At 36.1% G+C, this 26,334-nt stretch overlaps 1 protein-coding gene across 1 annotated transcript in view; it reads right to left on the bottom strand.

Moving 5' to 3' along the window:
• Positions 1 to 25,871, bottom strand: part of SLC7A11 (solute carrier family 7 member 11) — a 76,823-nt gene extending 50,952 nt beyond the window's left edge. The window contains exons 1-6 of the mRNA XM_082727590.1: positions 25,299 to 25,871; positions 21,686 to 21,812; positions 17,679 to 17,794; positions 11,643 to 11,768; positions 6,997 to 7,096; positions 6,812 to 6,865 (exon numbers count right to left, since the gene is read on the bottom strand). Coding sequence (XP_082583716.1) covers positions 6,812 to 6,865; positions 6,997 to 7,096; positions 11,643 to 11,768; positions 17,679 to 17,794; positions 21,686 to 21,812; positions 25,299 to 25,575 — 800 coding nt within the window. The 5' untranslated portion in view covers positions 25,576 to 25,871. The remainder of the gene's footprint in view (positions 1 to 6,811; positions 6,866 to 6,996; positions 7,097 to 11,642; positions 11,769 to 17,678; positions 17,795 to 21,685; positions 21,813 to 25,298) is intronic.
• Positions 25,872 to 26,334: the final 463 nt, after the last annotated feature.

Genomic DNA, 26,334 nt, shown 5'->3' with positions numbered 1-26,334 from the left:
CTTAGTCTGCTTCTCCCCCTCTCTCTGCCTGCCTCTCTGCCTACTTGTGCTCTCTCTCTGTTGAATAAATAAATACAATCTTAAAAAAAAAAGTAGACTAAACATTTGCTTGTATTACTACTACACAATAATTACTTGTGTGTGTCTGGCTTTTTTTCTGGACTTTTCTTTGGGAGTCTTATCCACGCTGTTTTATGTAGCAATAATTCATTATTTTTATTGACATTGCACATTTTATTACACCATCCATTCTACTGTTGATGGTTTTGGATTACTTCCAACTTAGAGCTATTATAAATAGATACCATAAATATGCCTGTACATGTTTTGGGGGGACCATGCAATCATTTCTCTTCAACATATACTCAGAATACAATCACTGGGTTACGGGGTAGATGTATGTTTACTACCAAGCTATTTTTTTCCCCATTTTTGCACTCCCAGCAATATAGGAGATTATTATGTTTCTGTGGAAGACAAAGCTGGGTATCCACAGTATTCCTCCTCAAGGAGCTCACAGTTTATAGAATAGCCTATAGAATAGTGGGACACAGCGCAGGTGTCACTGCTGGACCAGCACAGGGCACAATGGGAGCCAGGGACAAGGCCTAATCCAGACTGGCAAGTTGGGAAGGTTTTCTAGAGAAAGCATCACCCTAGTGGAGTCTCCAAAGATGCCTAACATCTAGCCCTGGTGAAGTGGTGTAAGGACTGTTGAGACTCAGTACACTGCATGAGCACAGGGGTAGGAGCAACAATGTAAAATATTTTGCAGTGCGAAGTGTGGCAGAAGCAGTAAGAACAGAATTTAAGTACCAAATGGCCTTTGGCTTCCAGGAATACAGGTTGTAGTGGTGTTGGCAAGTCAGTTGAAGCTTGTAGGACAAGAGAAGTATTACAACACAATAGCATTTCTCAGTTTTAGGGAGTTGGCGATATATAAGCACAAAAGGCAAGTAGGAACCAACAATGGTATCAAAGATATTAGATTCTCAAGGTGCACTTTTTCCTTTCCATGCACTGTTTTCTGGTATATGCTCATCCAAATAACCTCAAGTCACAAGATTATGAAGTTGTTTTTTGACACATTGTTAGTCGCTACATTATTAGTGGATAAGTAAAGAACAAAAAGTTTTGGACACTTCTGCCAAGTTCTGAAGACTTTTATGGGCCCCTTATATGGCAAAAGGTATTCTAGACATACAATAGTTCACTTTCAAGTTTCATAAGATTACAAGTATTACCCTAAAGTTATGACCCTAGAGAAATTCAGATTCCTTTCTTTCACTTTGTGACTCTACTTGTTCCACCCAGAAAATGTCTACCACCTTTCACCCTTATTTTTCCATCAAAATGGAGATTCTCTGAAGCCTTTAGAGTTCTTTATTGTTATTATTATTATTTTCAGTTAGCCAACATATAGTTCTTTTTCAAAGTTTCAAGATGTACAGTTGAGGCAGATTCCATCCTCAAATAAGCATTCATAGATGACTGAATTATGAAGATGGGAAAACCAAGGGCTCATACTGGGAAAGCTAAACATATAAGGACAAACACATTTCTACCTCTTCATTTGATAGGTTTAGGCCATTTCCACAAAATAAAAGAGTCATATTTTCAAAACATTCTTCTGTTCTCTTACCATTCTGCAGAAGGTAAAACAGCCATTATATATGTACACAGAAGCTTGGGTCTGTAAGTATGAATTTTCTTCTACCTAAAACCAAATGGCTAGAATATTAGCCCAACAGACTTAAATATATTTAAAGTATCTCGTAATTTAAAATAAGAAATAGAAAATCAGTTTTATCTCATTTTTTATTAAAACCCATCTAAATTCTAAATTTTTATCTCATTATCTCATTTTTTATAAAAACCCACCTAAATTCACAACTAGGAAGTTGACGTTCATGGTTGTCAAAAACTAGACAATAAGTCCAAAATGGAGTGCTTATGCTTAGCCCTGCAGCACCAAACCAAGACAATTCCAGTTTCTGCTCTCCCAGTAAAGGAATTTTAAACCAATCAGGAAATCACTTGATTGGTACTAGTTAGGTAATCTGCCTGACAGATCCCCACCATTGCTTACATGAAAATAACCTTGCAAAAACCAACCTGCTTTCTTGCCTACACAAACTTCTTTGTTCCTGCTCCCTCCTGCCTATAAAACTCTCATTTTGTACAGTTCCTCAGAGCTCCTTTCTATCTGCTAGATGAAATGCTGCCTGATTCAAATCAACTTTTGCTCAAATAAACTCTTAAACATTTTAATAGGCTTCAGTTTATCTTTTAACAAGGTTAAGGCATCTAATATTTTAAGGACTATGTCTTAAGTAGAAATATTTGAATAGCTGACAGAACAGGAGGAGTAAGGTGATCTAATAAGTTAGCAATCAAGGGTATTTTTTAATGACTAGAAAGTAAGTTTTCTAAAGATAGAGTCTATGTTTATACCAGGAAGGCAATCAACAATCAATACTTATGTCTGGGATATGCACTCTGAGGGATTTCATGTGTTTGTTATAAGGCTTAAGCAATGGGAAGTACAGGAAGGACATGTAGGCAAAAAAAGAAAGAAAAAAAATAAATAAAATAAACACGTGCACACACAGAAATGTTTCCAGGCTTCTCATGTCAAAAATAATCCAGTTCCTTCTTAATAGTTGTTTTAAAAACTGGTGTTTTCCAACAATGTTTATAGCAAGAAAGGAAATATTTGTGAAAAAAGGAACACAATTTCAAATACTTGCCATAGCTCCAGAGAATAGAGAAAAGGAAAGGGCTTGGGGCAGGGTGGGGGTGTGAAGGAGAAAGCTTCTTATTTTGGTCCAAACATTCACATCCTGTGGGAAATACACCTTTATGCTTTCTTAGTCTCCAGCAATGAGTCCATAGCATTCTCCTTGCTTTACATCTCCTCAAGGCCTCTAGAGAACGTTCACAAGATCTATTGTTTCAGCTTTTCCATAATGGTGTATAAAAAGTACCACAAAGCGGGCAATGCATTCCAGTACCCAACTATGTGAATTATTTTTAAAAAGAAGCTTATTCTTTAGATTAGATTTGACACAATGGTACAAAATAATCCCAGCAGGTGCTTTAAAAAGACTAAATCTACCGAGGATAGGATTTAAAAGGGAGGAAAAAAGACACTGAAAAACTTTCTATTACACAGTTTTAAAAAACCCCACGAAGCAATATTTAGCTTTGGATCAGGATATGGGACTGAAATTGGTTGAGTTCCCTTGGGCCACGAGAAAGACTAGCAGACCTATCTCTCTGAATGCAGACATTGGCAATAATATTAAAGTTGCTCTGACCCAACTCTGTGACCTGGCTGGGTTAATGATTTCTTTCCCCCAATCATGTTTCTGTGAAGGAGTTTTCATCATTCTAAAAAGGTTCTGCACTCCTCATAGCCAAAAGCCTGCTCTATTCAGACCCAAGTGTTGGCAGGGTCTTTTTCCTGAATTCACCATGTAGAAGTTGAATTGCTAACAGAGCAAGGCCTCCTGGAAAACAAAGGTCTCCCTGCTTTTACTTACACCCTAGGTGGTTAAGTTCTGATGACAGTAGCTGCTTCTGTCTGACTTATTTGCAATGCCCCCCACACGTTTTATTTGCATCAAACGTTGTCAGGGCAGCAGCACCGGGAGTGAAGACTCATTTACGGTGCCCCATTTATAATTCCACCATCTAGTCTTGTCATTATACTGTGAAAGACAGAGAGAGGTCAGACAGGCAGGATCACATTTGGGAAGGGAATGAATAACCCTCTCTGTGAACTCCTTTCGTCTCCATCTTGCTCCATTTACAAGCAGACATTAGTTTTTCCTCGGAAACTCTGAACCCACAGACTATTTCTTCTAGACATGGCTTCCTTTTTTCCAAAACTGATGGCCGTAGATTAACAATCAGATTATTTCTACCTATCCACAAAGCAGCATCTGGGTAGTATAACCACCCGGATAGAGAAAAGCAGTTACTTTTCTGTCTCTGCAGGAGGCACTTGTATCAGGTAACATTTCATTTAAAATCCCAGCCTTCATTACCAGCACTGTAATTGAACCTCCCTTAGAGAGGGATGAGGAAATCAACAGTTTTCTCTTCTTTAAAATAGGGAGTGGAGAGAAAGATCACATGGGTAAAAGTATAAACAAAAGTTCACATAACACCCGCGTTCCCTGTAAAGAGAGTGCTGAAATACATTTCTAGGCCCAAAATGGGGCCACTTAGTCCCCAAACGCCAACTCTGGGATCTATACTTATTTCCTTGTTCCTTATTCATTTTCTATTTTTCTCTTCCTTATTCTTTGAAAGAATTCTATAAAAGCCTAGCCTATAAAAGCTTCCTGTCTTCCACCCCATTCTGTGGTTTTGGAGATTCTTTAAAGTAGAGACTGCCCACTTCATGAATTGTTAAATAAAGTCTGCCTATATCACCTAAATTATTTTTTAAATTATTTTAACACAAGTAGCACTTTAGGTTCAGCATCAATAAAATGGAATATTAAGATAATAAAATAATTCAAAGTGAAAAGAGTGAGAAAAATGGAAAACTCTCTCAGCCCTCCAAAGCTGACAGAAGTAGAGAAGGTTTTCTCAACGTGAAGCTGCTGACCTGAATATCTGGTGCTGGGAGCAGGAGAGTGAGCTGGATAGAAGAATATTTTAAGATTCCGTGGGAACAGACGCACGACACTCACAGGCAAAAGAGACTTCATTCAATAGAATTAATCAGATCTCCCTTGTGACTATCTCCACATTCCACATTCCTGATTGAATATTGCTGGGCTCCCAACACTTGGCTCTAGCTGAAAGCTTTTGCCACCTCCCCACTTCACTCTGGTCTCTGGGTTACCCTCCCAGTAGCTTGGCTGCTGCCCCAGGGCACCAGAGCTTTGATCCAGGCTGAATAGCCATAGAATAGTTGATTCTGCTACTAACCCTGTGATCACAACTCTGTTCTTCCCTGCCCAGCACCACATTGTGCTTTGGACAAAAATAAAAAGACTTCAAATGTACTGTGTGATTCAAGATTAATACTTACCCACAATGGCTGTAAGAATATTTCTTGAATATACAAATATTTTACACTATATCATTTAGAGCTACAATCTTCTAATACCTTTCAAACGTACTTTGTTTCAAAAGCTAGGTTAAAGTTTTAAAATCCTATACCCTCTTAATTTTCCTCTAATGCTATATTTTCACAATTCAGTGAGATTAATAGGGTAAATACCCTATTTATTTTGAAACATATATTTATATTCCATGCACTAGCTGGAAGGTACGAATCAAAAAATTAAAGAAACAGAAGTAAATAGATTTTATATTAAATGCATTTGTATAATTTTTGAGTTAGTGTGGTTTTGGTACTATTTTTATGTTCATAGAACATTTTCACAGCTAAAGCTCTACAAGTATTAGCTCTATAAATCATTTTTAAAAAGAGATTTGGCGACTAATTACTCCAAAAGAGTGAAATATAATTTTACTACAATGATTTTGATGTTTAAGCAACACTCTTCTACCTTGTGGGCTTTCTTATAACAGTCATTCCCACTGACTCTTAAGTCAATAAAATTTAATTAGTAAAAAAAAAAAATCACTCTTCTCCATGATTATTGTTATTCAAATTCCCAAATAAAATAAGTCATAAATACAAAGTTCTAATGCATCAGCCAGAATGACTATCACAGTTGAACATGCACAAAGGAAATGAACCCAGGGTATAGTGATTTTAATCATCTTTGCTGCATATTTTGTTTTTCAAATGTTGAGGAAATTTTAAAGAATTTGTAAGAACCTTTAATGTAACATTATCTAGTATACCTGATTTCACTATCTTAGTTCTTCCTACCCTGCTTTTAGAGGATCATTTTACCTCCTGGGAACATCTCACTTATTTCTATATCTGAATTATTTCATTCTCATAGGAAAGTAGAAAAAAATCAATTAATCACTATTCACAAATAGCCTTGTAGCTTCAACTGAAAGGCCTTTTGACAAACAAAAAATTAATCTTTAATTTCTCATGGCACTATTATATCTTCACTGATACAGACTTATAAGTGATTTGTTTTGGTTCTTAATGTCAGTGAGTTCCCTTGCTCAGTTGTAGACCCTAACAGTTAAAACCGGAAATAAAACCATTTAACTCATGCTCTAACTGAAACTTATTTTGCTTATTTCTTGTACTTTCTTGAGGCACAAAGACATTTTGCAATGACCAGAACATTCTAACCACTGGACCAGAAAAGTCCTGATAGTAACAGAATGCTAGAAGACCACAAACCCACATGACTCCTTCCCTACCCATGATCATAGGCTGAACACATTCCCACCCCACCCATGATTATGTGTACCCTGTCTGCTCTCACACTTACCCCCTAACCCCGAACCTCTCCCTGTAAAACTCTAGGTGTCCATCTTATAGGCAGAGAGGTCAGCTGTTAAGGCTTGAGCCTGCTCTTCCCCCAGGTGCCAGCATCTGAAATAAATTTCTCTCCTTCTCTTTTCCAAACCCTCATTGCTTGAGTTGTTGGTTTCTCTAGCAACAGGTTCATCAGAGTTTGTTCAGCAACAATATTGGCAAGCGCAGCTAGGAGCTTCCGATTTGCCCAGTCCCCTCAGGATTCCCTAAGATGGAGCAGTTGGCCCTGGCAATGTGCACCAGGGCTCCCCATTTGTTTCCTGAGTTAGTGTCCATAACAGATTTTTTGGCAACATTAAGACCTAGATGTGTTTGTTTTTTTATATCAGGCTAAATTTAATGGTCAACTTGACTGAAAAACTCAGTTATGCTTACATTAAGCCATACGCACAGTAACTGCAGGGGGAGGAAGCAGCACCATCCTTCCCACTTCAAGAAAGGCAGATTGTGCTGGATTGTGACTATTCACACTCATCAAGCACCTTGCCTGGCACTTAACTAAAGTAAATGAAGGAATCAATGAAACATGCAAACCACCAGATCTAGAGATATCAACTTACCAGCCAGCATATGCATACATCCCATAATAAAAAGCCAGTGGCAATCCCATAATACTCGCATCTCTTCCTGAGAAGGCATCTTTAAAGTGATGTGTTTGCCCTGCAATGAGAACAGAAAGATTTTAGGACTTTTCAAAGAATTGTTTATTATTCATATTTTAACCATAAACATGGAGAAAGAAATATAAGGGTTGGGGATGAATTATACTGTTTCAGATTCATATTTCTCATTCCCTGATCATTGTCAGATGCATCTATTAAAAATGTCCATTCTAGAGGAGGAGTCCCCAAAGCATATTGCTCACCATTAATGCTATTTCATATTTCTCTTTTAATCAAATTATAGCAAAGAGCAAAATGGTTCCTGTCTGAGCGTGCCTCTACTCTTACAGAGTTTGAGCATGAAAGGAGACTAAAGAATACTCTGTAAGCTATAGTTGATAGGAGTATGATAGAATTCTTTTAACTAAAGATAATATAATGCTTGTGTTGTGGAAAAAGAATTTTCTCTGCCCTCCATGATCCTTCTAGCCGGACTAAGAATCAAACTAACATAAGACAGATTAACTGGAGAAAATCAAATTTAATACTGTACCTAAGGGGAACCCCCACAGAGATGGAAATTCCAAAGACAGGGAAGTAATATGATAGTTACATGAACTAAGAAGAGGGGTAGTGTTCTGAGGGTATAAAGAGGAGAAAGAACATTAGCGGGAAGGTAGAAGGAGAGTTTGGGAAAACAAAAGTTGCCCTACTATGTAAGACGAGTCTCTTAAGTAAAGAGGAATCTCTGCTATTAGCTCTCTTCCTAGTATAAGCAGGTAGTTGAGGGGGAGGTAAAGAGCTTTTCCTGAATCTGCTAGGTTTTGATTGCTTTTAACTCAAAATAATGTTCATATCAAAGTGGCCCATCTTGGGGCAGACTGTCTTTGGCATCTACACTTGGAAAGAAATATCAACATGTCTACTCTCAATGAGAAGGAAGCAAAAGACCCAAGAACCACCTTCTCATATCATTTAACTTTCCTTCTGTTTTCTGTTTTCCCCTATAGTCTATTAAGTACGTCCAGTGGTACAAAACCCTGTGGACCAAATCTGCCTTCCAATGCTTCTTTTGAAAAATAAGTTTCATTGGCACACAGCCAGGCCCACTTAGTTGTGTTTTAGGATTGATATTATCAGTCTATGGCTGATTTCACTCTGAAATGGCAGAGTTGGGTAGTTGTGACAGAAACTGTATGGCAAGCAAAGTTGAAAATATTTACTGACTGGCCCTTTACAGGGGAAGTCCACTGACTCTTAGAGAATGGCATGGTTTCCTTCTAGAAACACTGAAAAGAAATTATGCTGAATTTTGAAACAGATAGATCTTAGCAAATTTTACATCAGCATGTAGATTGAATGCTTTAATTCATAACATTTTTCCCTATTTTGTGAATCATACTGGGCCTTTTCTTATATATCCTTTGGATGATTAAAAAAATTCAGACTTAGACAATATTCAAAGATAAGCATAAAAAGTCTCTTTCTCAAAGAAAATAGCAAATGAGATCACCCAAATGGGAAATGTGACTTTGCTTCAAAATTGGTCTTCACTCAAGTAAATAAAAGAGGGGTGAGTATATGAAAGATTCAGAATATTTATCACTATGTTATTTTTCTGTAGAAAATATATTTTTTTAGTTTAACTGTGTCCCTTGTAATATTTGAGATACACTTATATAAAATAAAATCCATTGTTTATCTGGGGGGAAAAAAGGGTTGGAAGGTAGATAACGTATCTGATTATGATGCTCTCTCTTCACTGAAACCTCAGTTGTTGCCTGGGTTGTACAGACAGCAATTTATATTAATACAATATGTATGAGCTTTGAGACCAAAAATGGAGAAGGTTGAGTTGTACAATAAATAACTTTGCCTCAAAGTATACAATTCCAAAGTATAGTTCATTTAAGAAAAATGACACAGTGAATTAAAAAATGCCTATTTTACTAAAACATCTCTGTATCTTCATACAGGGGAAATATAAATACTGGAGCTCAGATAAAAACATCTGTTGAATATTCTTTTATCATGACATATGGTCTCCTTGGCCTAAAGAGATAATATTCTAAGAGTAGAGTACTGAATAAGCAATAAGAAAAACCAAACTTTATTAAAGATCAGGTCCTAAAGCATAAATCCTAAAAAAATGTCATTTTGAGAGTATTACAGAAGAGAGGCTTTTCTAGACTTCAGGAATATTTTGGATGAATTACAGGGGTCTCAAAAATATGAGAGTAATAATATTTAAAGGAAAGTTTTTAACAAGTCCTCATAAGTAAATGCAGAACATACAACTGTTTTCAGGATCTGATTAGAGTGGAAATAAATGTACTCTCTGTATTAGTAAAGTTTTTCTCTTCCTAGAGTTACAAATTAACGTGAGTAATTTGTGATTGAGTTAGACAGAAAGAAAAATCAACATTTTGTATTAATAGAGTAAATATGATTGCTAAGAATATTCTCCAAAATATTAAAATTTTACTTTAAATGTAGTAATATTCTTACAGCCGTTCCCTGTTAGGTGGGCTATAAAAGGAAGCCTGTTCACATTAAACACTGATAGGTATCGCAAGTATTAATTAAAGGATCATTCTATTTTTAGTGTTGAAAAAGATCCAAAAGATACATTATAATCTCTGCTCTTAAGGAATTTTCAATAAAATAACATTTGGGAAACCTCACCTCATCTCACATTCATATATAAATAGGTGGTAAAAAATGACTACAGTCTTACATTAGACAAAAAAAAAAAAAAAAAAAAAAAAATCTTAGCTTTAAAGGATACTATATCATCTTTTGGAACCTAAACTAGAACTTAAGTAGGGTCAATGAGTCAGGATCTCTGTATTTTCTAAAAATGGAAAAAATGCCTTACAAAAATGGAAGAAAAGACTAAAGAGTTAGCCCGTAAAAAGGAAGCACTAATAATGTTCTCTACATTTCTAAGGGATCAGATAAAATGAGCAGGCCAGCTCTGTGGCAGCCAATGTGAATTAGAAGAGCAAGCTCACGTCTTCTCTTTAGTGTAAGCCATAGCATTAAAATCTTTATTGTGTTTACTCTGGATTTGATACGACCATTTAGCCCAGAGAGTTCTAAGATCTTCCATTAGTAAATGGACCATAGCTGCTCCCTTTCCCTAACTGCAGAATGACAGCTCTTTCAGTGTTATTGTTTGATGTCTCTACCATCAGCCATGATTTTGCTAAATTTTGGTGTTTCCTTTTGTCTTGTGTAATTCTTCTCCTGCAACTTCACAAAATTTCTCCCTAAATTCCCTTTCCTGGAACAGATCATATCAATGTAAACATTACATACCTAACATGCCCAAGTTATATGTCACTCTTTCATAATTTCATCTCACTTTTTTAATTCCTACTATCAAACCCATTGTTAACTAAACAATTCACCTGGACCTCCTATTCTTCCAACAACTTCCACTGAATCCAAGCAATCACATGTTCCTTCTTCCCTGTAACTCTAAATAACATCACCTGCTCAACCATCTCATCTTTTCCTATTTCAACTCTACAAATACTCTCCCAAGATGATATTACATTTCCCATAGAAATGCATATTTTACTTTAAAAATAATGTAACCAAGATGCCCTTCAATGGACGAATGGATAAAGAAGATATGGTCCATATATACAACGGAGTATTCTGCCTCCATCAGAAAGGATGAATACCCAACTTTTGTATCAGCATAGATGGAAATGGAAGAGATTATGCTGAGTAAAATAAGTCTAGCAGAGAGAGTTAATTATCATATGGTTTCACTTACTTGAGGAACATAAGGAATAACACAGAGGATATTGGGAAATGGGGAGGTGAACTGAGTTGGGGGAAATCAGACTGGGAGACAAACCATGAGAGACTGTGGACTCTGAGAAACAAACTGAGGATTTTGGAGGGGAGGGGAATGGGAGATTGGGTGAGCCTGGTGGTGGGTATTAAGGAGGGCATGTATTACATGGAGCACTGGGTGTGGTGCATAAACAATGAATTTTGGAACACTGAAAATAAAATAAAATGAAAAAAAAAGAAAAGAAATAAAAATAATGTAACAATAAAAATTAAGTTTTTACAAGGTTTTTTTTGGTCAGATATTTGATTTTTAGGAATGTTACTCCCGTATCTGCCTCTCCTTCATTCAAGACTATTCTCAAGGTAAAAGTTACAATAGCTATAGAGTAAAAGAATTTTTGGCCATCTTATTTTCCAGTTATCCTTTTTTCTTTAGTCTTTATTACTATTAGTGAATGATTTTAAAGTAAATATAAGGGGATATGGTTATCTGTCATTAAAACTAATGGCAGATTTGTTTTTCCATTTGGAGTGGAAAAAGCATTTATTTGGAGAGAATTCACTGATGCTTTATTTTGCTTGGCCCAGTCTTAATTCTCTTGTTGCCATTCAGCTGTAAATACCAATGCACCCCCAATGCGGCAGTCTTTCAAATCAATTAGATGACAGTATAGAGTCTAAGTTCCACAAACAGAGACTAATTAAGAGATTCTGCTAGTACAAGTGAAAGTTAGTGCTAGGAAAGATCAAAAGCAGATACGTGTTTTAAAAAGCATTTACTTTCCAGTCCATACCTTTAATTAGCTGCATAACTCCAGGGACTATAATTATCAGAATTGCTGTGAGCTTGCAAAAGGTTAGGAAAATCTGAATCCGGGCACTCCAGCTGACACTCATGCTGTTTAGGACCATCACTACAGCTGCAAACAAACAGATGAAGGTACAGAAGGTGAATTCTCATTGGCACGAAGACATCTTAAGTCCTTGCTATTCACATGCCACCCATTAACCAGCAAAGTTGGCATTACCTGGGGGCATTCTGGAATGCAGAATTTCAGGCACTGCCCTAGACCTAATAGATACTTTTCAACAAGATGTCTAGGTGATTTTTAATGCACATTGAAGTTTGAGAAGCTTGGACAAAACTATCAGACAGTAAAATTTCATTTCTTGGTCTTTGTATATGTCAATAAGAGTGGGCATATACTATAGTTTCCTAAAAGTCATATAAAAATATCTTCTAACCAAATCCTGAAGTCATCATAATATGCAATCAGATTGCTGAACATGACTCTGCAGCTTGGTAAGTCAGGTAACTCTTTCCTACTGTAATGATGTTACACATATGCACCTGCCAGAATGGAAAGGAATGGAGAGACTCAAGAAAAATGTCAAGAATTTGGTTAGGACCTTATTCTCTACTCTCAGAACTAGCCCTAGTGAGAGCACTCTGGTTTTCCACTCCACCTTCCAATCAGCACATGAAGGAGAGATTTTCAACCTAAAAAATATAGGTTTCCAAGATGTGTTTAGGGACGTAGACAAAAAGAGTTATAGGTAATGAGTCCTAAAGTGTTCCCGGACTAGGACACACCTTGAGTGTGAAGCCAGCAGACTTTCTAAATGATGCCATCTACAGTTTCCGGAGTAACATTCAACTATCCACTTTCCCCACATAGTAGCCCATGATAACCCAGAGGATAGAACAAGCATTTTCTATCTCTGTATTGCTAGTGTCCATCTCCATGCTTGGCCCAAGAATATAATCAACACAATTTTGTTGAATGAATGAATGAGTTGGATCTTCAGCTTAAAAAAAAAAAAAAAAAACTGTCTTTCAGCTAAGAAGGCATGAAATGAATGATGATATTCTAAGACCGGACTTCTATACTCAGCTGGAATGACTTCCAGAGGTTCTTCTAGACCACAGGTTTCAACTTAATGCTCTTTCCAGAAGTTTATATTCATTGTTAGCTCTCCCACCCCTGCCAAAGCTACTTCCTGCAAACTACCTGATGTTTGCAGTTATCATCTATAAGCTTTATTTTTTAAAAAGGTGTATCCCTCTTAAACAAATAACACAAATGTATGAACATATTTCTCAGGGGACAAAATAACACACAAGACTTTTATAATTCCAGGTGCAATAGGAAGTTTTCCTATTATACAGTCATTGATTATCTTCATAGTCTCCATTGGCTTATACAATCACTAGCTCATTTCAGAACTTTAGAATCAGTGCAAATGTTACCAACACATAACATATTCAGTAATGGCAAAAAATTTTAAAATAACCTCGGGCCCTAAAAGAAGGCTTTTAATGATTTATTATGCAGCCATTTAAAAATCATGGTGCTGCTAAATATGTATTGCATGAAAGGATGTTCATGATATATTACTGATCAGTATAGCAAGTTACAGAGAGAAGGATGAATGGATGGATGGATGGATGGATGGACAGAGAGAGGGAGATAAAGGACGCAAAGACAGAGAGAAATGAAAGGAAAGAAATCTGAAAGAGTCTTTACCAAAACACTAACAGAAGGTATCTATAGATGACCGAATGTTGCATTTTGTTTTATTTTTATTTATTTTTTCTGTATTTAATAATTTTTATAATGAACATGCAGCATTTTAAGTGAAAATCAGTAAAACAACTTTAACTTTTGAAAAATTCAAGGATGGGAAAATAAGAAATCAGAAGATCTCATATAAAGTTAAATAAGGGTTTACTAATGATGAGGTGTTTCAAAGAAGTAATGATGAGAATGATCAGAAAGGCTGGAACCTCAAATGATCTCCATGGAAGGCTAACAGAAATATTTTACCTATGTTTGAAGCTAAACACATAAAGGAAGACATGGCTATTGTTAATGGCAGAGTGCTTTACTTTATCAGAAGAAGGATAAAAAATAAAATTACTTTTCTTTCTCAAACATAAAACACTTACGTGCTGAAAATAATTTAATGCAACCCTGCTCCCCACTTTATCATCCAGTTATTCTTTTTTTTTTTCTTTTTTCTATGCAAATGACTCTGTGATAAATGAGTCATCATATGAAAAGCATTATTTTTTTTAGTTAAGGAGATGCAGCATTGGCCTGAAAAAAATTGGACTCATGTTCCCACCACCAACAAAAGAGCACTGTTTCCTTTTAAATAGAGCTCCTAAAACCTAAAACACTATTTCTGAAAGTACTTCACTATAGAAAAGAGCTGTTGTATAGAGAGAAAAAAAGGACAAAGAGAAAGCGAGAAAGGAAAGGAAAGGACAGGAAAGGAAAGGGGAAAAAAAGGAATGGAAAGGAAAAGAGAGGCGAGGAGAGGGGAGAGGAGGGGAGGGGAGGAATGTTAGGAGGAAGTGAAGGTGGACACTTAATAATGAGTGGAATGCTAATTATTTGGTACACCCAATTCCAGCTGCGATGTACCTCTATGACCCTAAAGTACATGGCTTAACAAGTAACAAGGCAGCCAGTACAGGGGGACCATGAAGGTCCTCAAGTGACTAGAAATGCTGTTTCATCATGTGTCTTTACACAGAAACTTAAGTCTACATATGTCGCTTATCCAACAATATTGAAAAGGGGCTTTGGGATTCACAAAATGCAAGAGCTTTCTGGGTTTCTGCAACGAATAATATCTATTTTGTTTTTTATAGATTATCTACCCACATTGTAATAAAAGAAATTTGAGTAAGTTCTGTGGTCCCCCCTAGCTTTACTTCCTTTGAATAGTAAATGCAAAATTCACACATTAGAAACTATATTTATATTAATTTTGGCCTCTTTTTTCTTATCAGAATAAAAATACAGGGAGATACAATTTTTAATTACTTATTTATAGTGCAGTTTTCTAAGACTGAAACCCAGCCATAAAAGCTATATGTATAAATACTGGAGACAAGAAATACATATTGGAAGAGAGCTGTTTCTAAAGAGGATCTTTAAGGAAATGTGAAGGACTGGACTGGCAAGTGTTTCCTTTTGTACTTCTATAATTCAAGTCCGTCTGTGGATTTGTTGAGTAAGATTACTGAGCCTGAATATATGGGTTTTTCTCCCAGATTCAGGTTCTCTCTGGCTTCTTACTTCTGACTCCTTCATGCTAAATTGACAAAATATATGGATACCATAGGTAAGCCATGTGGTGGGTTAAAGTGATCATTCCATGTTTTTTTTATAACAGCTGCCTGGGCTACCTTTCTCTTTGTTAGCAGTCATTTCCTGGATGTATTGATCTCAGAGAAGATAAACACCTCTAGCCATAAACATCTTTATAAAGGACAGACAGTCTATGTCGAGGATCTTGATATTAAAAATAAAATTGGTAAGCATTACATAATTGTAAACTGTTATTATATGGCAGGCATTGTATAAGGACTTTACATGGAAAATGTTATCTAGTCCTCAAGCTTGCAGACTTAGAGAACATCAAAATTTATAAGCTAATGTTATAACTAATGGCAAAAATGAAGAAAATGTTCAGGTTCATTCAAGATTTACTCAGGCTTTGTGAACTCTTCCATCACGAATCTCTACTACAAGAGTTTGGTAGACCACAACTTGCTTAGTTAGCCTCACCTATAATTGCATTAAAATTTTGCTTTGAACAGTTTCCATTTTCTCCTCCAAAATACAAATTTTCCCTTCAAAAAGTTAATAGCACTGGGATAAACAAAAAGAATCATCCAGACTCTTTCATGTAGTAGTATGTCGTGACTATCCGTCTCATTTGAAGTCCAAATTAGGTAATATTTGCAGACTTGTAAATGTTTACATAAAATCTACTGAAACTTTGCTAATTCTTTTATTTAAGTTGATAAATACATAAATAAATGTGCCTAAAATAGATATAGTTTTTAAAACTTCTATTGCAAATATACAAGCCTCCCCAAAACATTATCTCTATCTTCTTTTCAAATAAAATGATCACGGTATGATTCTGCCTCAGTGATTTGAGGGACAAGAATATAATGGTTATAATAATGACTGTTAGTCCAGTGGGAGACCAGATTTATCAAGAACTTTATACAGATAAGGCACTTTGCAAAAGGCCTTAAAAATCTGATGTAATTTCATCTTTCTGCAGTCATCTAAGACAGATTATCTTTTCACAGATATTTTACCAATAAATAAAAGTAATGCTTAAGAAGTTTTAATATTTAGCTCCAAATCACAAAACTAAGAAACTGTCACAAATAAATTTCAATTCCAGCCTGTTTGCCTTCAGAGCCAAAGCTGTAACTACTATGCTAAGACAGTTCATCCTACAAAAGCTCATGGTATTAGATCCGAAGATTACATTGAACAAATTCTGTTTAATTTACCACCATTGTCCTACTGCCTGAGAAAACTAAAGATATGTAATCCTCCAGGTTTAACAAGTAGATTTTTCTGTTAAACAAAAATTCTTCGACCTCTTCTCATAGAATCAGTCAGTCAACAAATATTTATTAAACACAAATACCACACACAGAACCATGTGAAGGGCTAGAAATACAGCAGTCAAAGGGCCCTTGGTCTTATGGAACTGCCAATGGTGTTTTCTCACAAGAGCATCAATAGTTACCATTTTGCAATTTGTTCTTAAGAAATTGCAGGCATTACCCAAACCACTATACATATGCTGTGTTGGTTAATATCATTTAATCCTCACAAAACACCCTATGAAGACTCCGGTGGATTTACAGGTAAGAATACTGAGGTGTGGAATGGTTCAACGATTTGTCCCTGAGTCTCACATCTGTAGTGTATGTTAAGGGCATGATGAGCTAAGTTTGCCATTACCTCTCCAGAACTCAGAAATGTCTATCTCGAGTATTTTTCTTTGTCTTTCTTCAAAGATTTCACAGAATAATAGTGTGTGCATGTTTAGTGGATAAAGTAGCAAATCCAGAATGAGCCTAAGTTCAAAAACATATGTATCTACACATAAGATATTTTTATATGTAATTAACTCTTTCCTGTAAACAAAACACTCACCTCTCTAACTGGCAAATGCGCATTGTTCTCTTCATTGTTCTACTGAAACACTTTAGCCATGCATAACTGAAATTTTCTTCAAGAGTACGCAATTCAATTATTCTTGTGTTGTTTACTATTTCCAGATAGTTCTTATTCAAACATGACCATACTGATTCTTAAAATTGATTTAATTAGCACCTGGTCTTAATTTATTGTTTCCCATAATATTGAAAGGCGTGGCTTATGTAATGCTATGTATTTTCCTCTTTTATTTCTTTCAAAAATTGCCTAATATTTGGGCACATTGATAAAAATGAATAAATTCCCAATCTGGAGACCTAATCTAAGAAGTGGTATTAATAATCACATATTAAAAGTAGAATTTTATCATGACCATCAATGGACAGCTAAAATTACACCACTGAGGGTGACAGTCTGCTAACACTATAAAATGCACAAATACAACATACACAATCTACACATGAACAGCACTCCCGGAAGATAAGGGAGTTATCATTCAACATATTATCAGTGAGGAAGGATAATTTCTAATTCAAAAATCCATAAAATCGTTGGGTTTTCATCTTTAAATTTCTACTAATAAGGTGGTTTTTGTTTGACCATCTCAGAAGGTTACCCATCATATCTATTGATCCACTGCAAAACTAGCATGTAATGTAATACCAGGGATCACTCTGAATACTTTTTTTTTCTTTACTTTCCAACATGAATTTGGCAAGGAACTGAAGCCAAAGGAGCAGGATGTGGAGAGCAGTCCCATCATGCAAAAAGTTTACAGAAACTTTGTCATTAATCACTTGTGCTTTTTTTTCTCCTTTCCTTATTTATATCAATGATACTCACTTATGCCCACAGCTGTAATGAGCTTGATTGCAAGTTCAGGAATTTCACATTGAATAAAAAAGGGTTCCAGAATGTAGCGTCCAAAGGCCAGAGAAATCACAGCAGTGGCTGCAGGGCTGGGAAAAAACAAACAAACAAACAAACAAATAGGTTAACAAAGGAAAAAACAAATAGCATCCTCATTAAACTTTTTCCACCTTGAGGTAATGTTATTCAACATAAAGAACATGTTAAATATAAAATGCTGTAATTTTCCAAACTTCGTATTTGATTAGGTTGTCATAGACATTCCAAGTAAAATATGGCCTATAACATTGGTGGTTAGTTTAAACTTCTCAAATGCATGAAGCAAGACTGGGTCCTATCAATTTTGTCCCTGCTTTCCTAGATCTGACTTTTTTTCCCCCTTAAAAATCTAGTTTATTATTTGAGATCCTGATGGAGCTGGGCTTTACAAGAAGCAGTCCTCTCAATAAGTCAACAACTAAACTCCAGCCGCAAGCACAAATGGGGTAAGGGTACAGTGCTAATGAATGGAGCATGGTCAGGAGAATGAATACAAAACCCAACTTCAGAAATTATTATTCATAAGTGCTCATTGAAAATATATGCTTTTGATCTTGACATTGTATTCTTCCTATTTTTTCCAGTACAAAAACTTGAAGAGCCAAGTGATTATTCTTAATTTCATAGAAATATTCAGATGCAAAGTATAAGTTAAAAAATAGAAATGCTGTTATGATTTTACACAACTGAATAAATACCCAGAGATAAGAAAATTAAATAAGTTCAGGTCTATAATAAAAGAGGTAACAAACCACTCTACTTTAATTCTTCAAATATTTCTAAGAGAAAATTGCATGTGCCTTTACATTCACTTCTATAAGAATGCATGCTCTTTAGATACACAGGCAAATTCATGGAATTATCTAATTTCTCATACCAATCTTCACTTTCAGCTTCTCTTCTCATAGTTACTCAGCACCCATGCTCAATCCCTAGATTGTCAGAAAAACCAACCACCATTATGTTCCAAAGTCAGCCTGCTTGTACTAGACAGCACCATATATTTTTTGATTTTCTTCTTTTCCTAAAGACCCTCTCCTCTTCCACCCTCAAAAGATGATTTTTTTTATTCTTCATCATTTGCAAATTCTTAATGTATAAATTAAAATCTGATCACATCATTTTAGTTTTCAAAACATGCTCAGGATATGCAAAATCCTTTAGTTACGGCTCCATCTGGTCTAAGCTTTCCCTTCCTCTTGGTTTGCTTCTTCCCACTAGAAGGAGCTGAATACTCTTTGCCAGGAGCCCCTGCGACTTATTGACAAATTTTTTATACCTCATATCTTTGTTCAATCTTTTTATGTTCAAGGAAGTTCTTTTAATCTTCCGATTGGGTGAGAGTTCCATGAGTACACCCTCTTACCGAGTTTCATGGTTTCCCTTTCATGGTCCTGATCACAGTAGCAACTTTATCCTCAGTATGTGATTCTTGATTGATAACTATTTCCCTCATGTGACCCTGAGCTAAATGAATTCCAGACTCTGTCCATCTTTTTTTTTTTTTTTTAAGCCTTTATTTATTTATTTGACAGAGAGAGACACTGTGGGAGAGGGATCACAAGCAGGGGGAAGTGGGAGACTGAGAAGCAAGCTTCCAGCTGAGCAAAGAGCCCAACATGGGACTCGATCCCAGGACCCCAGGATCATGACCGGAGCTGAAGACAGATGCTTAACGACTGAGCCACCCAGGCGCCTCTAAGATTCTGTCCATTTTAATCACTGTTTTATTCCCAGTGTTTAGTACAGTATCTATCCTAAGTAGAAAACCAATAAATATTTAAATATATGGATAATGCTTGAGTTCAATCTAATGACCTCTGCTATGTACTGATGTATGATTTTTTTTTCTTAAAATCTATGTTCTACAGGTTATTCCTGGAAAGTCTGAATCATCATTTTAAGTATTTAGACACAATGGGTGCTGTCAACAGATGAGAAATATTAAAGTACCTAGGCATCTTGTGAATCCTCAAGTCATTCATTATTCTGCTTATTTGGAAGACCAACCAAGCACTGTGAGTCCCTTATTACAAAGCAATAGATGAACCCTTCATAATAAGCTTCTAGAATATATCTAGGTTATTTCTTCTGTCAGTACACACACACACACACACACACACACACACACACACACACACACCAGAAGCAGATCTTTTGCAGTTAAACTAAGGTTTAATTATGTGCTACTTGGGAACAGGAATTGTGGTTCATTCCACTTTAAGATCTCTTTAACATACCACTAAGCAAACTCAGTAGCTGTTTAAGGAATGAATAAATAAGTGAATGAGCACTGTATCTGTACTACTGTGAACAGAGAGATTGTGTTCATTATGATGCTAAGCAATGAGCCAAAGCCATGCAACAAATACATAGCTGAAGAGGAATTCAAGTGCAGCTATATCAGGCGACAAAGCCCACCATCCTGATAGGCCAGTGCTCAGAATAAGTAGTGTCCTCATTTGAATACTGAGAATGTTATATTCAAAATATTGAAACTTAAACTTTTGGTCAAAAAGAACTAAATTACTTGAAAATAATTTAATATTGCCACTCAAAAAGAATTTACTGTGATACTCAAGACACTGATTAAGAAGTATAATGGTTTCAAAAAGTGTGAGAGTTGGTTTTATGTACTTCAAATGTCTGCAGTTCTGATGGGAGAAACAGAACATAGACACCTGGAAATACTAAGTAAGAATACAAGATATGCTGAATGTCAAAGAAGGAGACACTGCATTTTTTCAGAAGAATTAAGAGAGAAAAGAAATATAAACTACGGTGAACAGGAAATGAACTGTGGAAAAGACAGGATTTAAGTTAGCCTTTGAAGAGTAGTATTCAAATAAATCAAAAAAGAGCTGAAGGTATATATCCCTGGCAAACCCCAGATTTTAGAAAAGGACAAAAATACTTCTATATCATTATTCCATTATAATGAGTTTAAAATAATGCTGAATTGTCTAAAATGAGAACAGACTTATAGGAGTAAATACTATTCTAAGCTCTTTGTTAGAAAAGAGATACCTACGACTATAAAAATCATGCTTAGTGTCAAATCGATACTTATTAGCTCCGCATTTGCCCCTTCTGCCCCAAGTGTTAGAATAAAAGCTCACAGGAGCTCTCAGCTGCATATGTCTGATAAGTTTACAGTAAGAGCAAGTTTCTCCAGCTATTTCTGTTAAACTCTGCAATCAGAATGCCCAAGTCACATTTTATGGTAGCAGTCAGCCTTAAGAAACTATGATACTCTACACTTCTCAGATGACATCAAAGATTTCCCACAAAGGGAAAAGAAATTTGCTATTCAGAGTGACTTAGCACTATTTGGTTTGAATTTAAGCCAAGATAATTAGAAAGAAGAATGTATCTTACAACAATAAAATTTTTTTTCGCAACTATAGTTCACTGATTTGCCTAACAAGAGGAAGTGAGTCACTCAAGCTTTGTTTTGTTTTGTTTTTTATAAAGTAGTAAACTCAGTGACACATTAAGTTGTTAGGCACAGAAGTTTCCTGGTCACGATACAGTGAAGTTAAAGAACGACGTAATCTACAAGAAGAAAACTATTAGCATAGCATTCAATTTTGTCTGGCCAGCCAAAAGGTATGATTTATCAAGTCAGATTTTCATGCTTCATATCCTTTCAGGTCAACATATTTTCTAGAAATGTCAGAGAATAATTGAACATTAAAGAAAATTAGTTACCTTAAAAGTCTGGCATGGTTCGAGAACTACTGCCAGTGACAAAACTGCATAAACACAATAATTGACAGAGGTATTTCATACACATTTCAAACCCTGAAACAGACATGTCTACAACATAGTCACATGACATGCAGATTCCTAATCAGTTAAAAATAATTAAGATGATTTAGAAAGGGTATAATAAATGGATTTACTTTTCCTTAATTTTTTTTTCTTATTTATGCTCTTACCGTATTATGAGCAGTTCTACCCAGACTCGTACAAAAGCTGGTAATGGGCCAAAGACCTCCAGGATGTATGTATAATGACCACCAGATTTCTTTATACTTGTTCCCAACTCAGCATAGGACAAGGCTCCTGTGAAATGTACATAATAAAAAGGTACAAAGTTAAAATAGTACCAAGTCATCTAGTAGTAGAATTTATATAATAATGTTTATGTTATATGAGATGTTCTGACATCATTTGGTCTGAATGAGATCCTTATTTCAAAAGAAGAAATAGTCCTTTGATTGTTAGAAGCCACCAAAATCTTTTTATATCTTCCTCATATTTGGGATCGAGTTCATTGTATTCAAACAGTATAATTTTGTTTGCAATGGTAAAGATAAACTTCTAAAATAGTACCATATTATTAAGAATTTTTAATCTCAAATCTGAGGAAAAGAGAAGATAGATGCCAGTAACACTAACCTATTTTTAAAGTAACTCACACCAAGACAAGGAAGTGTCTCAAATTGACCTCATTATATTAAGAATCCTTTTAATGATATTTCTGTTGCACATCAAAATTAACAAGATTAATTTGTTCTTCATAAAAATATAGACTCTAGGCCTTGCAAGACCTCACTTAATTTGTAGGATATGGTTCATCAACAAAATGAATTTTGACTCCCATATTCTATTTCTAGAAAAGGTTTTATTGGACTTTTGAAGTGCACACTTCTGGGTTGTTGAAATAACATACTGCTTAAAAGAGATGCTATAACTTACGTATATTAGGTAAAATTAATTATAAACAGCTAGCAATTTCAGCATTTATCAATACAATTTACATGGACCTGAGCAAGTTACATAGCCTCCCCAAAACTATATTTCTTCCTTGGTAAAAGGAAAATCTCGGTTCTCACCTCATAAGAGAGTTGTGTGTATATATGTGATAATGGGCTCCAAAGACAGTACTGGGCCTGATACATTGAGGACACCTCATGAAATATACTTATTAATTTGAGTAACTAACTATCAAGAAAATGAAAAATACATTTTGATACTATGTAAAAAAATTCTCTTCATATTGCAAAGTACTCAAATGTAGCAAAATTTTTGGCTGAGCTACTTCAGAGTCTGAAAGTGTGGGAAATTATTATTGATCAGAAAAGCTTTAGGCAGAACTGTCCAAAAGGAGCAAAATTTGGATATTCAGTGGAATCTTACTATCATTTATCCTATTCTTGAACTTAGCCCTGTATCAGAATCACCTGTAAGTAAATTTTTATTTAAATACACATAAGGAATAAGGCCCCACACCTATTCTCTACCAAGTGAGTCCATATCTCCAATAGAGGGATCCAGAGAAATCTATTATTTTAAAATTTGTACAGATGATTTTAAAGGTAACTAATCTACAGTTTGATATTGAGGATCACTAATATAGCTTGTTTATTTGTAACTAGTTGTAACTACCTGCAATTTACTCTGTTAGTAGCCATGTTGGTAGTCTGTACAAAAAAAGCTTCCAATACAAAATGTTATTGGGAAGTCTTAAGTACCTCAAAATTTATTGCCAGAGAATCAATACCTAACCTGTGTATGCTTTGCTGAAACTCCAGGAGAGGTTTAAATAGAGTTCTGGAGGAATGAGATTTTCATTGAAAAGTCTCAAGCCCTATAACCATTTTACCCAGATGAAAAAAGTGCAGAACAGGATGTAAAGATCCATGTACTGTCCCTGGCTTTAAAAAAATTGTAAACCAAATACACAGATTCTTTACTATTAGTCCCAGAGTTCTAGAGTTTTAAGAAAAAGATTTGTTTTCCTTACAGTTTACTTTGCTTCCTGTTAGAAAGGCACTCCTGTCAAAAATTCCTAGGAACTTAAATGACAAAATGTAAATACAGATAAGTAGATTAATCCAGGAGCATGCGCCCTGTGATTAGTAACCAAAGAATATCAGCTCAAGTGTCACCAAGCTAGTCCTTTTAACTTTTTTTTTCCCCTGCGCATCTGCTTGAGTTGGTATACTTACACAGAACCATATTTTCATAGCATAATAGCATTTTAACTAGTTCAATCCTCAGACCAATCCATTTTATTATACCTGAATAACTTTATTTTGTACACACATCCAATCACAGAGTAGGAGCTGCATGTATAGAAGTATGAAAAGTCCAGGAAATTGGTTATGTTTTTTCCTATTAGACATCGATTTATTCTCAATTTACCAAGTATTTGTAGACAATTAAAGGCTAAAGGTGCACAAAGTCATTTAAAAAGCACAAGAGTTAGGTTTCTGTTTGTCTATTGATGGGCATGCTAGACCCACACAGAATACCACAAACTTTCTAAAAACTGAAAAACAATTCTTCTACAGATCTTTCTATTCTAAGGCTCTGTTTTGACAAGTTTTCCTTGAAATACTTTCTTCCTAATAATGGATATTTAGGTTCTCTAGATGAACACCCAAAGTAACAATTAAAACATGACAAGGCCTTAAGAATGGAAGGATGGGTACACATAGGACCAAGAGATAGGACTCAGCCCTAGAGTTAGGGCAAAGCTTTGGGTTAATACCTTTACAGAGTAGACCCTTTTAGAATTAAAACACACTAGTTGCCACAAAAGAGCAAATATATCTTAGACATTTACTGCACAGTGTAAGCAAAACTTAAATATTTTTGACCGTCCACCAGTTTTTGTCACCTCTATAACTACCTCAGGTAGGTTTCTAGTAATTTGCCGACCCCATAAAAGAGATTTATTATTTGCTATTAACATCAATCAATAAAAGAGATCTAGATTTGGAAGCAAAATTGATCATCATACTTCTAGTAGTAGTTCTGTTCAGACTGACTTGGCAGACAGGTAGACAGGTGAACAGGTTATCCATGTCCCTGAAGACCCAGTGAACTATAAATGAAGGAAACAGAGCACAGCAAGCTAACACCCAATTCCAATTTTACTCTTCATACTTTAAAAGTTTACAAGTGTTAGGGAGAGATGAAAGATTGAAAAAAAATTGAAATATGCTCAGACCCTTGCAATAGTCCCACCTATCACAGGAATCAAGTTGTGTGCCAACACATACTATATCATGGCAAGGACTGTTGAGAAAACATTAGGAACTGACAAGCACTCGAGGTTAAAAAGTTAAAAAGACTGCACCCCATCCCCCCTGGTTTGTTTTGGCAATAAAAACACGATAACACTTCTGCTGAATGCTCAGTTCTGTGTCTAAATAGGCCACGCTGGGTTTCACTTCACAGGTGTTTCATTCAGCGTGCCGGCTTCCAAGACGCCTCAAACATACGTAAGGAAGCATACTGCCTGGTAGATTTTACTGGGTCATCAGTTCGCATTCGCTCTCACCGCCACAGGGAAGTCAGAAACAGTCTGTCTTAGTCAGGAAAAGGGACTCCGGGCTGCAGGAAGGAAGGTGGTGGAATTCAGGGTCCTGCCAACAGTGAACACTGTGTTTGGGCAGTTCGCACACTTAAACAAAAATCAGAAAGTTTGACGTAGTCTGTGCCATTCATTCACTCCTTAAAAATGACTCTTTGCTTTCTCAGAAAGTAAACTGCCCAGCACCACAGACATACCCCCCCCGGAGAAGAAGCTGCACTCACCAAATAGTGACAGGACCCCACAGACTGTCCAGATAATCAGGGACATGCCCACGCTGCCCGTGTTCTGGAGCACGCCCTTGGGAGAGATGAAGATTCCTGCTCCAATGATGGTGCCAATGATGATGGAGATGCCCCTCAGCAAAGTGATTTTCTTCTTCAGCACCACTTTCTCCTGCCCAGGGGGCTCCTTGCCACCCAAGGAAGGCAGCTTCCCATTAACATTCCCCTGCAGGTAACCTCCACTGGAGATGGTGGATACGACAGGCTTTCTGACCATTGTAGTGACACACAGGAAAAATGAAATGGAGGAAAAAAAAATAAAAATAAAAACCCCAAACTTTCAACTTTGTGTCTCTTGGTGGGACTGACCAAACCTCTTCCTCTCTGCTTTCAGACTGTCTCTTTCAGCGCTATTGTGTTCACAGGTAGGAACTCAAAGGTGTATTTTCTCCTTCACAGCTATCTAATTACTCCTCAGAAAACACCTGTGTGTTCATGGTGCTCCCGCTCCTCCACCACCTCAGACTACCTCTGCTGCTGCGGCTGCTGCTACCGCCCTATGATTACAGACCAGCTCAGCTTCCTCAGGGGCTGGTATTTAAGCTCCTGCCTGTCACACCAACTTATTCCAGCTTAATGATGATGCAAATTCTCCAGGTTTGCATCAGCCACATGAGAAGGCTCCAGCATTACTCAGCTCTTTAAAAAAAAAAAAAAAAAAAAAAAAAAACACAACAGCATGTTGCTCAACTGACCTAAGCTTTTCAGAGAACAAAGCACACACTTTAAAGGGATCTTAACCAATCCAGAAGTAGTAAATTCGGAACAGACCTTCTCAGAGATTTAAAGCAACTCCTAGTGAGGGACAAAAGCTCTTCATGCGAAAAGAAAATGAAAAATGAAACAGGAAATGATCACTGCTTTGTGAGGAGTTTCTTTTTTAACTTACGGGTGAAACATATCACATGCAACTGCTTTGATAATAGAACACAACCCAAAGCTGCATTGTTTGTGACAAAAAGTTTTTAGATTTCAT

Source organism: Mustela nivalis, assembly GCF_964662115.1.
Source record: "Mustela nivalis genome assembly, chromosome: 4".
NCBI classification, from domain to species: domain Eukaryota; kingdom Metazoa; phylum Chordata; class Mammalia; order Carnivora; family Mustelidae; genus Mustela; species Mustela nivalis.
Note: the sequence above shows the minus strand (reverse complement) of the source record. Positions and strands in the feature narration are given on the sequence as shown.